This window comes from Psittacula echo (genome assembly GCF_963264785.1).
Source record: "Psittacula echo genome assembly, chromosome: 13".
NCBI classification, from domain to species: domain Eukaryota; kingdom Metazoa; phylum Chordata; class Aves; order Psittaciformes; family Psittacidae; genus Psittacula; species Psittacula echo.
This window is the reverse complement of record NC_137749.1, coordinates 6,070,748-6,086,815: the sequence shown is the minus strand read 5'-3', so window position 1 is coordinate 6,086,815 and position 16,068 is coordinate 6,070,748. Positions and strand designations below refer to the sequence as shown.

The 16,068-nt window shown below is 36.5% G+C and overlaps 1 protein-coding gene across 6 annotated transcripts in view; it reads right to left on the bottom strand.

Moving 5' to 3' along the window:
- SFSWAP (splicing factor SWAP) overlaps positions 1 to 16,068 on the bottom strand; it is a 49,382-nt gene that overhangs the window by 19,571 nt on the left and 13,743 nt on the right. For all 6 annotated transcript variants that reach the window (XM_080628459.1, XM_080628460.1, XM_080628464.1 and 3 more), the window contains exons 8-13: positions 14,857 to 15,094; positions 14,394 to 14,525; positions 13,962 to 14,055; positions 11,485 to 11,659; positions 8,781 to 9,014; positions 7,098 to 7,288 (exon numbers count right to left, since the gene is read on the bottom strand). In XM_080628459.1, coding sequence (XP_080484585.1) covers positions 7,098 to 7,288; positions 8,781 to 9,014; positions 11,485 to 11,659; positions 13,962 to 14,055; positions 14,394 to 14,525; positions 14,857 to 15,094 — 1,064 coding nt within the window. The remainder of the gene's footprint in view (positions 1 to 7,097; positions 7,289 to 8,780; positions 9,015 to 11,484; positions 11,660 to 13,961; positions 14,056 to 14,393; positions 14,526 to 14,856; positions 15,095 to 16,068) is intronic.

The window sequence follows — 16,068 nt, the reverse complement described above, 5'->3', positions numbered from 1 at the left end:
CATGGAACTGTTGGAACAAGTCCAGAGGAGGCCATGAGGATGATCCAGGGGACTGGAGCACCTCCCATATGAAGATAGGCTGAGAAAGTTGGGGCTGTTCAGCCAGGAGAAGAGAAGGCTGCATGGAGACCTCACAGCAGCCTTCCAGTATCTGAAAGGAGCCTACAAGGATGCTGGGGAGGGACTCTTCATTAGGGACTGTAGTGATAGGACAAGGGGCAATGAGTTAAAAGTTAAACAGGGGAAGTTTAGATTTGGATATAAGGAAGAAATTCTTTACTGTGAGGGTGGTGAGGCACTGGAATGGGTTGCCCAGGGAAGTTGTGAATGCTCCATCCCTGGCGGTGTTCAAGGCCAGGTTGGACAGAGCCTTGGGTGACATGGTTTAGTGGGAGGTGTCCCTGCCCATGGCAGGGGGGTTGGAACTAGATGATCTTAAGGTCCTTTCCAACCCTAACTACTCTATGATTCTGTGATTATCCCAGAGGCATGCAGCAATATTTACAGTCCACTACTAAAAAAGTAGGATCAATTACAGCTGTGAGAGTGAAAGACATACACTATCTACAGTTGTTGATAACCCCGTTATGCTTGCCAAAACTTGAATAGCATCTCATTTTTAATCATGGCACACTTCAATTTCACTTGTAAACAGACTGCTTTCCACAGAGAAAAATAACTTGTTATATACAGGACAAAAGTAAGGGCAAGCCATCTAAAGAAACAATGAAATAGGACTTCAGAAAACGGAAGATGAAAGAGGCAAAATAAGGGAAGTTTTGCTTTGCACTATAGAATATATTCAGAAGCACAATAGCAGGTGACATTTGGAACAAGCCATTAAAACAGAGTGACTTTCAAATCATGTGCTTGTCTGTTCTTGCAGCATTGTGATTGAGCATTTCTCTCCTTGTTTAAATTGGATACTAAGGTTTATACAGGTAACAGTTTGGGTGTAACCAATTGTCCTTTACATGCCTATCAAAGTACTGTCACCCCTAAAGCATTTCTGACACAAGCTAAAATATGAGAGATGAGCAGAATAACCTGTATTAGAAACTCATCAGACACACTATTAGTTAAATCATGCCCTGTAGACAAAAATTGAACTGTACTATGGTTACAGAACACTTCCCACTACAGCAACTTCTCTAAAGAAATTGAACAGACTGTGCCTTGTCTGGCCAGCCACCACTGATGTCACCTTCTCCCATTTCTGGCAGGTATTACCAGAACCAGTAGATTTTGGAAGACACTATCAATTAAATCCATTTAATGGTCACCTAGGACCAATTTCTTTGACAAGGAATGCAGGTCTGCAGGCCTTCCTGTGACAGGGACAGTAGGGAGGAGACTTCACCTACACAAATGACACTTGCCAAAACTTTTTTTGCTGGAAGCAATGATTTTGCAGCGTAGATTTTCCCTTTGCGAGACTCCTATAACCTGCTACCATTATCAAGCACTTGATGTGTTAACAAAAACATTAAGCAAGTGTTCACCAGCAAGACACTGAACCATGCCAATTTCCTTCTGTGAGGCTTGGCTGCACACAGATGGAGAAACACTGCTCTGTAACAGATCCTTTTCCTTTCTCTTTTCAACCTTTTTCTCTCAGATGCACCTAAGAACAACACTGCTCAGATGGACATGGTTGGGGATAACTAAAAGATATGAACTGGCACATTTGCAGACAAACAACATTTTAAGTCCTGAAAAAGGTGGCAAAAATGTGACATGCCTACAATACCAAGTGTACCGTACCTGGGAAGACAACCAAGCGTGACACTTGTATTTAGAACTCAACTCATGCCAATAGCCAAGGATATGCTGAAAAAAACCAACAAACAACCCCACTCCCCAAACCAAATCCAAATCCCAAACATACCATCTTTTAACATGAGATCTCCCAGTATCTGGTCTACTTAATTCAGGTTTTGGTAAATATATGTACAAAATGTACAAAACTAGCCTTTATTCTACTTATATAATATATGTATCTCTTTTTTTTCATTTTAAATTTATTTTAATAATTTTGAAATAAGATTTTAATTTCATATTATGAAACACCTTATCTGTTTAAAAATAAGAAGGCACTTTGATGCAGCATTCCAGATAACCTGGTGTACTCCAGCTCTGCAGATCTACAACAACTGCAGTTGTTAAAACTACAGGTTGTTTGCTGCTGCAGGACAAAGAACCTATGCTCACCGCAGAGGGACTGCACCTTCCCTTTACTGACACTACCTGACAGATGTGCCAGTTGGTGTGATTTTCTTCTTACAAGAGTGTCTATGTGAATTATATATGCAAACACAAGAAGTGAGATGCCACCCAAGTACTGCTTACCCATATCCTGAAAAAGGGCAGACTTCACAAGCTAAAACGTTACTGGAACAGCATCTCTTTTGGAAACTGAGCTAAGCTACATGTTTCCCAAGTTTTTCCACACTTTCCAAGTTTTGAGGAAATACTATGCAGGAAACTGTATCACTGTAATGCATGGTGAAACTATTTGTGAAAAGCTATGCTGCTTCATTGCTCAAATTCATTTTTCAACCTTTTGTTCCTCTTGCTTGATTTCACTTTAAAGAAAAGCAGGAAACCATACAAAAGAAGCAATTCAGCTATGGAAAAAGTAGACCTGACTATTTTTAAGATTCAGCTGAAGCCAAAAAAGCTTAAAAGCACTATATTCTGTGGTACTGACTGTCTTTACATACAGTTAGTGGAATCAATTTTGCTCAAAGGTATAATGTGTACTCAGCACCAGCATTTCTTTCAAGGAATGCTAGGTATCAGGAAAATCTGACAGAGGTCAGAAAAGCTTTGCTCATTTAATGCATTCCTACATAGTGTGGTAAGCAGGTTTTCAGCACGAACATACACTGTCTGTACACATAAACAGCATTACTAGTCTTTACACAGCTATTCGGCAGGGGCAATTACGCATCTCCCATGGACATTTTCAGCTCCTATTCAAGCTTTATTATACACTTCTGTCATTATTCCACTTTTTAAGTTACAAAAAATCATAGAATCATAGAATAGTTAAGGTTGGAAAGGCCTTTAAAATCATCAAGTTAAAACTCCCCTGCCATGGGCAGGGACGCCTCACCCTAGACCATGTCACCCAAGGCTCTGTCCAACCTGGCCCTGAACACTGTCAGGGATGGAGCATTCATAACTTCCCTGGGCAATCCATTCCAGTGCCTCACCACCCTCACAGTGAAGAACTTATTCCGTATATCTAACCTGAACTTCCTTTGTTCCACTACATTAAGTCTATGACCACTGTATATCAATCTTTGTTTCCTGGATTTCTCATTGGTTGCTCCTTCCCCCAAAACAGGAGATGAAACAGATTAAGTGACATTTTTGGTGAACTTAAATATTTAATTTTATTTCCTTGTCTTCTGTAATTTCCCCATTTAGTTCCATTGACCAAACTACAAAACTCATTTTACATCTCTCTCTCAACTTGATATACATATTTATTTTTTATAATTACAGCCATTGTAGTTACCTCTTGTTACTTTTGCAGTCAGTGCTTCTAAATAGATTTCTCTTTCTGAAACATGACTGAAAACAGCTTAGAAAAACCCTGTGCTACCTGCTCATATATAAACTGATTTAGACAGCATGATGCAGCTTACTGGATCCTCACTGTATATAAAACAGAGGTTAACAAATCCACAATATGATTTCACTTGTCTTTTTCCAACAAAATTCTTGACTCAAATGGGCTGTTAGAAATAGGCAAACGAGGCAAGTAGAGCAAAAGGCAGATCACTCATTGGAACAAACGTAGATGGAAGCTTTTCAAATATGGCAAATGAAGAAATAACCACTTGAAAACAAACTTTTATATGCAAAATCTATATGCATGTATCTATATGCACATATATCAACGTATCAATAAACTAACTACACTTAAAAGGAATATTACTCCAAAGACACGGTATTTTTGACTGTTCTACCATTTCCAATACAAAAGTCAATTTTATTTCAAAATGGACAGTCACTTCTGTGACATTTAAACACACATTTGAAATTCTAACTAAACCCTTTTATAAAGAAAGGAACCTCCAGACCACTCCTATTGGTAAGAAGTAATGGAACTGGTTACTTTAGAATTCTTACATACAAATCAGTTTACTGAGAAGTGGGATTAGAGTGCTTTTTTTTTAGTAAGTTCAGCTTAGAGCTTTGGTAAGTTCATATGTGAGTGAAGACACTCATCAGCTCTTCTGAAAGAGACTCAGTTGTTACTGAAGACTTACTGGTTATTTCAGGTATGCTCTTGAAAAATATCAAAAGAAACTTTGCTTAGAAATATCTATGCCCTTGAAAAATCCCCTTGAGAAGGGAAACAGAACTGCAAGGCTGGGGAATTTTGCATTATCATTGTCTCTTTCCATTCACTCTTCAATGACTGGAAAAAAAAGTACTGATGTGCCAGTCCAGGAAAAATTGTTAGCAGTAGCAATGGGAATCCTAAACAGGATCTCTTCTGGCATATGACCACACTCAATTCTCTTATCTGATAATGAGTGCCAACATGGATCACCTAAACTGGAGGTATGTCAATTATCTGTTCCCTTGAAGGCATTTTGAGGGATAATTTTTCCATAATTTGGAAAAATTAAGAACTGGACAATAAATACTTGTTAGGTACTGGAATTCTTTCAGTGGGAAAGAAAACCACGGAAAGCCATGTTGTTAATTCTTGTAACCACACAGTCACAATAACAGTCTGAAACTTTCATCTCAAGTATCTTGCTTGATTAGTGTAACCAGGAGTGATTTACTAGGTTTTCTGGAAGCAACGTAATTCCAATACCAGAAAGTAAGGTTCTACTTCCCAACAGTTTTTGTATTTGCAATGTGCATGGAAGGTCTAACTGCAGCATATATACAGACAAAGGAATTTCAGTCTGGCTTGTGAGGGATCCTATAACAATACCCCAAATTTCTGGCCCTATTTGAGTTAAGCTTGCTTCTTAAGCTAGGACAAGCACTCTACTAGCAGAAAGACTGGCTCAGTGAAAAAGCTGGAGTAAGGCAAAAATTAAAAAGAGCGGAAACCAGGTAGGAACAAAGCCTATTCTCCTCTGTGGATGAAGTTAAGCCATTAGGAACTTAAACAGAAAATACACAATGTATATGGGAAAGTGATCCTACGACAGAAAACACAGCTTTGCTGCCAAAACCTGCAGAGGGAGAGAAAAGCTTCGGGACAGTGCTACAATGCAGGGACAGATCAATACTTGAAGGATTTTTCCTATATAATAAATTCAAATCTCTCATTCAGGATTTTAAAATTATAGTTACTTCATTGAAATCAGAAAGGGTTTATGTGAAACACATTATTTCTTAGCTATTTTAAAGAGCATTCTTAGTTTCTTAGTAGGGAAAAAGGCAAACGCATGTCTTTGATCAACTGAGGTTTATAGAGTTTTTTTATTTCATTACTGAAGCCTTCTGGCCCAAGATTCTTCTTTAAACTTGCCTACTCAAAAATTCTAAGACTTATAAATCTGGTATCTAGAAGCTCTACCCCAAAAGATATTTTTATTGTAACTACTCATCAATAAACTGACTCATAATAGTACTGTTCTCTACAGAAGATGACAACTGATTATCAGTTACATCTGCATGATAAATCATCTTTTTCCTCTTTGTGATAAATTCTAGTAATGTAATGTATGGCTATGAGAAATTAGGTTTTAATTTCCTTTTGAAGCAACAGTGTAAACAGCCAAATGGCAAGAGAAGTTATTAGCAATGTTATTCCTGAAAATTAATAATTCATCATCAATATCCAGGTTACTCTTACATTTGGCCTAAGAGTACAGTATCATTACAACCTACTCAAAACAGAGCTTCTGAAGACTTACATTACCTTAGCATTATCTATTGTTGTTGACTATAATGAAAATGGGTGCAAATGGACAAGAGAAGCACACTGCAGAAGAAAGACGGAAAGCAGTCTGCCTCTGCCACATGACTATTTCCTTGTAGTTTTCTAGAAAGAAGTAGAGGGTTAGGATTTCTACCACAGCTATCAGAAACTGTTCTTCGAAAGTAGCGCAGGAATACTAATGCTCCAATTTGATGTGCTATACAAAGACACTTGTTTATACTCTCCAAAGATCCTGCTGAACAAACCCAACAGATTAGGTCATTTCACGAGCAAGTAGGCACACGCAGTGTGCACACTCTTCCAGTTCTCTGGGAGAAAGCTAGCAGAATAATTAGCCCCCTCAATTATTTCACTGAGGTTTTTTTTTTGACTCTTCACTGACTTTGCACTGAATAACATGCATACAAGTGTTTGTTTGAATTTTATACCGCTATCTGTAGATTTAGCTTTATCTTAAAAATCCTATCCTTATAATAAACCAAAATCTTTTGGAACTCCCATACTAAACTTGGACCTAAAAAATAGAGGAAAACATCCTAGCACTCCAAACTTTTAAGAAGTTTACGTACTCAACTAACATAAAGATGATAAAGAACAACCATTATATAGCCTAGTTTTTGGCCTCATATATATTATTTTTCTTAAGGATGTCTCAGCTAGAAACCTTAAATCACACTGACTGATTTACTAACTATTCATCTGTTTCATGACAGTTAATAAAAATAAAATCAAACAACAAACCCCAGCAGAACAGGTGCAAATAAGTGTTAAAGTAAGCTCAGTTGCCTGTGAACTGTTTCTGAACTTGAAGATGTTTACTCACATCAAAATACACATTAAATAAGTAAATATCACAACAGATACGCAAATACTCTTGAAAGGAAAGCATTCTAATTCATTGACCACTAGTACAGAGTTAAGCTGACAAGCTCATTTTCCTTTCTGTAACCCGCTGGCCTCTGAATTGTGCATAATTTCTCTACCAGTTCTTTAATGACAGATGAGAGACATTTGTAAGGTAACTGAAAAAGATTATCAGTGGTTAGAATTCAAGTTTCTCTCAATTTAGAAAAGCTTCTATATCTCTTCAATTTCGTAACATGCTATCAAATTCACAATTTGTAAGATTTTTGCTAGCTCTACCATAAAGAGAAATTTATTTCGTGCTTACCTCATTACTGAAAGAATTATCCTCAATTTTCTCAGTTTCTGCCTCTACCAGAGGGTTTTTCAAGGTCTGCAGGAACAGCGCAGCTTTCCTTTTGCGCTCTGCCTGTAGCTGCTTTTCTTTTGATTCTTTGGAGGCCTGTGCAAGCTTCTCTCTTGCTGCAGCTGCTAATCTATCCTCTAGTTTCTGCTTTGCTAAGAAAGATAATTAAGCACAAAGTTTAGAGTGAGTAATGCTTGTGGAACTTCAGTTTCCTCGAAATAAACACAACAAAACATCCCCTCCAACCATTTTCAAATGTAATACAGCCAAAGACATAAGGATCTACCAGCTTGAAATTGCAAAATTCCAAGCACCTTAATTCAACCTGCTTGAATTAAGAAAAAAAGCAGTACAGGTGAAGTAAAACTACTTAAGCTTAAGGAAAATGACATGAAAACCGAATCCTGAAAATTCAGAATACTCATCCTTTTGCATTTACAAAAGCTACCTGAAAAAGCAGCACTCTAAATTCAGAATCTTTTCATTGTGCTTGTTAAAGCAACACAAACTCTCCATTTGCTCTTTCCACAGATCTGATCTTTACCTTACATTTTCCAGCCCTATTTACATGCATCTTAAAACGGTTACATAAAAGCCTGCTCCCGAACTTTTCAGAAGCTGTTTCACCATTGTTACAACCAAAAGCTATTGTTATGTGATTACAGCAAATTAGCCATTTGATTTAAATGTGCACCTAACAGATAATGTGTCTAAACCTTTGAATCTTACACTTCCACTTCTGTGCTCTGTGCATGTAGAAGATGACTGGTTTTGCTGTTCAACTGGAGGTTTTCTAACACACTTTTTCCAAGTATGTTTCACACTTCATTCTTATTATCACACAAAGTATTTCATATTTGCTTTATATATATATATCACCACAGCATACTTTGTGCTACTGAAGTTTACAAAGGAACAACTACTTAGGAACACATAAAAACCCATTTTGAAATGAAAAATTGAATTCCTGTGGTATACTCATAATTGTATGAGAAGTATTAAGTTTTTAAGCTGGTAAACACTGACAGCATGTCCACTTTATTAAACACTCTGCTGTGAAACAGCCTTGGGAAGGTATGAGGGAAATTTGATCTCTTTGAAAGATGGTTTCATTCAAATTCACACAGCATACCCTTCTGCTTTCACACATATAAACACAGTAACAGGAAAAACCCATACAAAGACTTAATGGCCTTGCATTGTAAGCATAACAAAACATCAACAGGGTGATATTAAGTCTCTAACAGAGTGCTGTGTAACTGAAAAACAGCTTGAAGCGTTTCATTGCTCTCTGAAGAAAATGAGAAATGGATATGCCTTCTTCTGGGCTCTGTTAATGCAATCTGAAAACCAGAACTTTAGTGTTTTACTCGCAGGTTGTAGTGGAAAAGCAAAAAAAAAATTCAGGAAGTTCATGCATTAGAGCAAAGTGCTCAATTTCAGTGCGCTGTAAGTTTGATTTTAGCTGAGCAACCAGTGAAGTTTTCATCCTTAACAATAAGCAGGAAACCATGGAAAAAGAATTCTGATTCTGTTAACATGACACAGTGAAGATTCAATATACCATACTTATTCACATAACAGTTTTGTAGTTTGCCTGAAGGACTCAATCCTTCCTTTTGTTGTCAGTGTAACATGGGATACCTTGTTTAGCTTCCAATTCCTCCTGTGTAAGTTGAGGTTTTCTTTCTTCAGTAGCAGTACAAGGAGTGGTAACAGCTGGAGTATGGTTAGAAGCATTATTAGCATTCTCTTGGCCTTCCTTGCCCTCTTCCTCCTCATCATCACTGTCATCATCTAATTTTACACGGTTTTTCTCCAAAGGAAGAAGGTCATTTTCTTTGGCCTTGATTGCAAAGCTTATCGGAGCAAATGATGCTGCGAAAGAATGAGTGAGATTTTATGCATCACTGACTACAACAGAAAGCAGGTTGAATTTCTTGACTTTAAAAGAAACTTGTATCATCCTTACATGATGCTAATTATTTTAGGGAAAAGAACAACACAATCTTTTGTCTTTTTTTCCTTTTTCTTTTTTTCTTATTTTATAAGAAACGCTGGGAACTTCATTTGTCCTGTAAAGATCTATCTCAAAGTTTTTTTCTAATACTTCGCTAGCAGCACGAAAAAAAGCAAAGTGCTCTAAACAATCTCAGGAATTAAATTTCCTGAAACAAGATAATTCCGTATTCTGTCCCAAATAAATTTTAGTTTCAATACTACTACTTTTCCCAGATGAACAATCTACTCTTCCAGGCTTAAGATGAAAACACTCTACCTGACACACTACAGTATGATATGGTCCCTTATGTGTCCTTCACACTAAACTGACAGTTTGCATAACAATAGTATTTGGCAGGCTCACTGAACAGTATTTAAAGACTTATTTCCAACTATATGAAAATTAATTACTTTGGAAAGCTAACAACATTTCATTACAGGAGATATAAATGCAAAAGCTAGGTAGTTTTCCCCAAATGTCTTAGCTAGTCTTGCTGTAGCAGGGCTGGTAGTCAACTCTTCCTTTCAAGCAGCCCCTACTACTCCAACACAAAAAGACAGCACAACACATTCATGCCAGCACATTCAAAGGAAAATTAATGCCTGTAAAAAATGTGGAATACCACAATAAAAAGGAAATTGTGGATCGTTTCAAGCTATGCTGTATTAATGGATCTTAAAAAAATATATTAAGTATATCTAATATATAGCTATTATATAAAACACAGAATTAATCTCTAAACCATTTATCCAAAATGCAACTTTTCAGAATAAAGAATGGGATTTCTCACACATCTCAAAAAGAAGCTACCTACTATCACGTGGTCTGCTGCAATATTCATCTGTCTCAGGGTGCCTTTTGCATATATATCCTACAAGATTTCAATTAGGGAAATTTAAATACAATAATTAAATTTCATACCAAGGTTTATAAAATATAAGCTTTGCATCCTGCAATTCTAGGGTAGGGAAATAGGCTCAGAAATCAAGGACTTGAGAATTTCAAGAGAAGAGGTATTATAATGGGGATTTTCCAACTTTTCCATATGACAAAACAAATCCTAAAACAGGATTTTATGTGCTCACAGGCAGAAGAAAAAAAATCTAGTGCTGATGTTATGCCTATCTTGCAGCCAAGTACAGTATTTAGGTTACAAGTATGTGGGATTTGTACTATATTAGAGGAAATTAAAATAAGTTTATAGGTATAGGACTGTCAGGAAATGACTCAATGGTTACATTCCATCATCTAAATTTGAGCAGATTATTATCATTAAAGCACGGGCTCCAGTCTGCCATTTGTTAACACAACAAGAAACAATACCATTCTGTGTTGTACATTACAGTCTCTTAATAGGGCATTTTTGAAGATAGGGAAGATTGTTCTTTCTCTGTGGACACTACTCAAGCTGCCCAGAAAAGAAACTGAAGAGTAGAGACAGCCAGACAACCACAGCAGAGATCCTGGAGCTTGCAACCCAGGCAGGGGAAGAAATTGCAGAGAGAAGCACAAAGAGAGAAAGATTCCAAAGAACCACAGGGAGCAGATAAATTTATCTGCAACTAAGAAAGTGACTGAAGCGGCAGGAAGGCAGTACCCATCCATGGGAACACAGGTCAAGGCTGTTTTTCATGTTTCATGTTTTTTTCCAGCAGCTTTCAGTTGTAGTTAAAAGATTTAAGTTTCTAATTTTTACTGAAAAGAAGAAATCTTAAGATATCTTTTCCCAGTAGGCCAGGACTCAGTTCCCAGGTATAAATAATTGCTCGTCCAACTCAGGACACCAACAACGTGTTAACTGATTTTTGTCTGACTGGCTCTTAAAGAGATTCTCCAATTTTGTCCCTCTCCTGCTATGACTGTAAAAGGAAAAACATTCCATTTAGACATGAAAAGGGTCTTTTTTTCCAGAATGACTAATGTCCAACACAGGAAGACTGAACAACTTGAGCGATAACTCTAGTGTACTTCCTCCATATGTACGGTTTCAAATGAGATACTGCTTTTATTCAGAAAGAATAACTTCTTGCACAGCTTTCAACTGTCAAGTTTAAAATGACAAAAATAATATTCTACTGGGGTCACTAATGAAAGCCTTCAACTTTGCACAAAACTGAAATAAAAGAATTTCTTCTGTTAGACCATAAATACCTGACAGTCTGATAAGAAAGAAATATGAAAGCAATCAAATTACTTATTTCAGTCCTTTTTTGAGGCTTCCAGTAAAAATATTTTCTGCACCATCAAATTCTTTTCCCTACTTTCCCCATCTCTCCCCCACTTTCTTTTCTCTTTTAAGTATATGCTAACAAATATTCTCACGCACAACAAATCACATTAACATACCTTTCACCAATTTACCGTCACCAACAGTTTTAGGAAGAACATCCTTCTTAGTTCCTGGAACTCCCTTAGCACTTGGCTCAGGTGCATCTTCAGGTGCATGCTCATCTGCAAACTGAGCCTCACTTGGTGCGTCACCGGCGGTATCTGCTGGAACATCTTCAGATGAAGATACTCCCTTTTCAAAAGAAATGTGCAGGCTTACTAACTGGGGAGTGCATGAAGAATTAATGCAGTGTCTGCGGACCTGCAATTTTGCCAGTCATTTCGAAAGTCACATTATCAGTTAATCACATAACATCTAATTTTACATCAATAAGCACTCATGACCAAAAGTCTGCTTCTTATAAATAATGCACTGCTTCATGTAAATCCACAGGCTGCAAAAACTACAGACCTACAGTAAGAATGTGCTGTTATTTCACAACAAAGAAAATGTCCTTCAGCTGGTACACTTTTGCCAACAGCTGTTTTAAAAATTGTGGTTTTAAAATTGGACACTAAAAGCATATACTTCTTTTCCAAAGTATATTCTTTTAGGTCTTGATCTCCAGGGTCCAGGACAAAAATCCATTAAAGTTAATTCACAGTGACAGAATGAAAGCTTATGACATTTTTCCCTAGTGTACAATTGCATGATAACTTCTTTACAGAATCAGGTTTTACAGGGATCAACCCAGGTTAACGTGTTAGATTTTTTTCACCATTTTGGTCAAGTACATTGTGCCTATCAATGGTTTTTGTGGCACTAAATTGATACAGTACAGATGTGCTGAGATTTTGAAGCAAATAAAGAATTGCTGGTTCTACTATTACATGACTGAATCATTCAAGCCTACTTCTAAACCCAGCATAAAAAATTTTAAGAAAGATATCGTAGAATGCATCTACATTGTGAGTCAGGCAATGGCATTAAGTAATTCAACATTTAAATGAGCCTCTCATTAAATAGTTTGGTTGCTTTCCACTGGCTGCTGCTAAGCATACTTGATGTTGAAACACCAGGTACTGAAGACAATCCCTGCAGGTACTCCCTGACCAGCAGAACTAATTTCTGAAAATCCTTGAAGGGGAAAAACACAAGGAAATCAAGGACTTCATCCTGTATTTACTGAAGCCCATATTACAATTTCTTATTAACTTTAATGGCCAAAAGGAGAACAATCAATTGCATTAGTTGCGTATATGTACATTACTAAAGCATAAAGATAAAATTGAAATCATTATTCTAAAAAAATTAAGGAGAATGCCATTATCTACCAAACCATGCAGTAGGAAAATATGCATTGCTATATATAACCTCAAGGGATTTAAGCCAGTTTCTGCTTGCTTTTTAGCTGTACTCATTCAAACACTAAAAATGAATCCTTTATTATTACACTTTGGTTAGAGTACAGTTTCCCCCCAAAAATAAATGTTAACAAGTCCTTATTAATTATGTAAGTATTACGAAAATTCAACCCACTGGTTTGCAAATAATAAATTCTAGAGTAACAGTCAGCACTGTGGTACAGGACAACTCTGCAACTACGTCAGATCGTATTTAGAACAGCTTATCTTTAAAAACAGTGTTTTCAAACATTTTTCACTATTAAAACAAAATATTAGACACAAGCGTTTCAAACAGCAACTAGTATTGAATTTCTTCATTTTCCACAAAGCGATTTTGAGGAGTTTACCCACAGGCCTACCTTCTTCAGTTTAAGGCTCCCCAATCTAAGCCTTGAGGTGACAAATGACATAGGGCCTAAAAAAAAAATAGCTCTTTCCCATGAAAAGTTAACATCAGATAATGTATTTTTGATACTATTTGCAATTTTCTTTTCAGCAAGAGAACAATCTAATGAGATTAGCTAACATGAGAATGGTTGAAAACAAGGATGCCAAGTCTGGATACCATCTTCTACTAACACGGACTAGAAGAAGCAAAACGAGTAGGAAACTGATGTGAGATTTTGAAGCTCCAGTATTGTTTCAGTCAATTATGTCAGGATTCTTTAACAAAACCTCCCATAGAAAAAAAAATATATAAGAAAAGTAGTCTAGCTACTGTGCTCCCATTCTACAAACAACCATGAGACATGCAAGAAGGTATGTCTGCTAAAAAGCTATACATAACTCTTCTGACAACAGAACACTAATCCCAATCTTACAAAGCTCTAAACCTCCACAAAGCATATATTCCCTTGTCTAGAAGGCCAAAAGATTTTCAGGTTGTCATTTTATATTACAACCACACTGAGTGGTTTATACTAAAAAGCAAAAACTAAATATCACAGCACCTCACATATCCTTATTTAAATGCTACACAAAACCAAAAAGCAAAGAAAAAAAAACCCCAAAAGCATTCATATACTTTGCTGAACTATTTCTCCATAATTCAGTGTTCCATTTTTAAAATGTCTCACCGTAACACAACAGAGAAGCAAGTCCTTGTCTCACACTGCGTTTTTAATAAATGTATACACAAACACACATACCTGACAGTTGTCACTGCTCTCTTTTTGAAGGAAGAACTGTTTTTTAAATTCATAATAAGCATTATACTGGTGCCATGGTTGCAGGAACTCAAATCTGTTAAAAGAAAACTGAGTGTGTGAAAGTGCATATGAACACAGTAAATATCAACCATCCTTTGCCATCTGATTTTCTCTAGCAAGTGGAACAATGATGTTTAGAAGCACTGTAACTATGCCTGCACTTCCAGAGGATACACATTCAGAACATGCTCTTTAGAGATGCTTTTGTTAGGCTGACTGTTTTGAGGATTTGGGCAATAATACTTTGGCATTACCTTTAAGTAGGTCCCTGAATTTCAATTAAAAAAGAAAAATACTACTTCATGCCCTGGTAGTATATTTAAAAATTAAAGCCTCAACTTTTAAGACAGAAGTTAAAATGTTTTCTCTTACCTGAGATCATTCTTGGCACGAACACTTGTTTCAAATTTTATCCCATTCCTAGCAACATACTCAGCTAACTTATCAATAACAGGTTGGATATCTGGAGGTGGAGGTATAATGGCAACCACCGGAGTGATTGTGCTGAAAACATCAAGAGTACATCGTTTTTATAAATAGAACATATCTTTCAGACTCTTGCTTTAACAAAAAAAAAAAAAATTACATAGAGGTTTGTTCTCCATTTCATTATCCAGTTAAAATAACTTCATTTTCCATCATGCAAAACCATCATAGCAGGTGAGAAACAATAACCATGTACAATATCAAAGACCAAAATGGAGATAATCAGAGTTGGATGAACATTGGCAAATGATACTGAGGAGTCACCAGCAACAGAACCCTTACTAAATACTTCATATTAAAGTGCAGGAAAGAGACCCCTCCAATTAAGCAGCAAATCAGTATCTGGTACCTTGTAGATGTTGTGGTAGAAGTCAACGCACTGCTGCTATCGGTTGTGTCTGGGGGAGGTGGAGGTGTAGTACCAGGGGGTGGAGGTACTGTTGCTACTCCTGTGGTGCTCGATACAGTCACCCCTGCAGGCAACGCATTGTAGTAGGTAGCAACATCTATTCCTGGAGGTGGAGGTGCGAGGCAATAGGTTCCATCAGGCAACATATAGTAACTATAATACATGGCTGCCACAGTTGCTGTGAAAAGACACATTAAAGAATCATGTTCTAATCAGAAAACACCCAACTAAAATAAATAAATATCAATCCAGATTCACACAACACCCTAAGAAATGGTATCTATTTTCTTGTGGAAAAAAACCCCAAACCAAACAAATAAACCCCGCATAATTAAAGCAATTAGGATGACTAAGAAATATGTAGATTAAGGAACAGAATCAGAACATACTGAAGGTCAGTTAGAAGCCAGAAAGATATGAATAAAGAAGTGAACCAGAGAAGGCCTATTAAAACCTGACCTTATATGAAATCATTCTTCCTAATCTAATTCACCTCTGGCAGTTTAACTCTCTTAGAACTATGTATGCATTAAGAAAGAAATGTGAATATATTCAAAACATTGAGAAATTAAACCACTAGTATCACTGTATACATATATATGTTAAACCACTATATCATTATAGATAGACATGCACCTACTTACTGAAACCTCAAAAAGGTTTTGCAATTCAACACTACTACAATGAACAACAAATTTGAGGAAGTTTTCCACACGAGAGGCTTCCCCAAGTCTAAATATTTATTTCTTGAGAGTGCAAAGGTTTATGGCTTGCTTTCTTTAAGGACAATATTTTATAATGCTTTAATTTACTTAACACTTTTAAATGGCAGTTCTTGTAAATCTAAAGATTTTCTGCAGAAAGCCATATAAACAGAAAGCATTCTCGTAAAATATTTCAAAGGATTTACAGTAAGAATTTACATTTCTGGAGGCAAAGTTTAATCAATGCATTAAATTAAAATGAATTATCCTGTTAAAAGTTTCATAAACATTCCTGTGTGGCAGTATTTACTTTCTTCAAAGAGTAAGTTATCCATAAGGAGAACAGAATAAAGATCTGTTAAGTTCTAAAGACAGGGAAAAGAGCTACAAACTTGGCTTGAACTGCTACTAAATTATTATGTTCCAGTCTGCATCACATACATTCAGA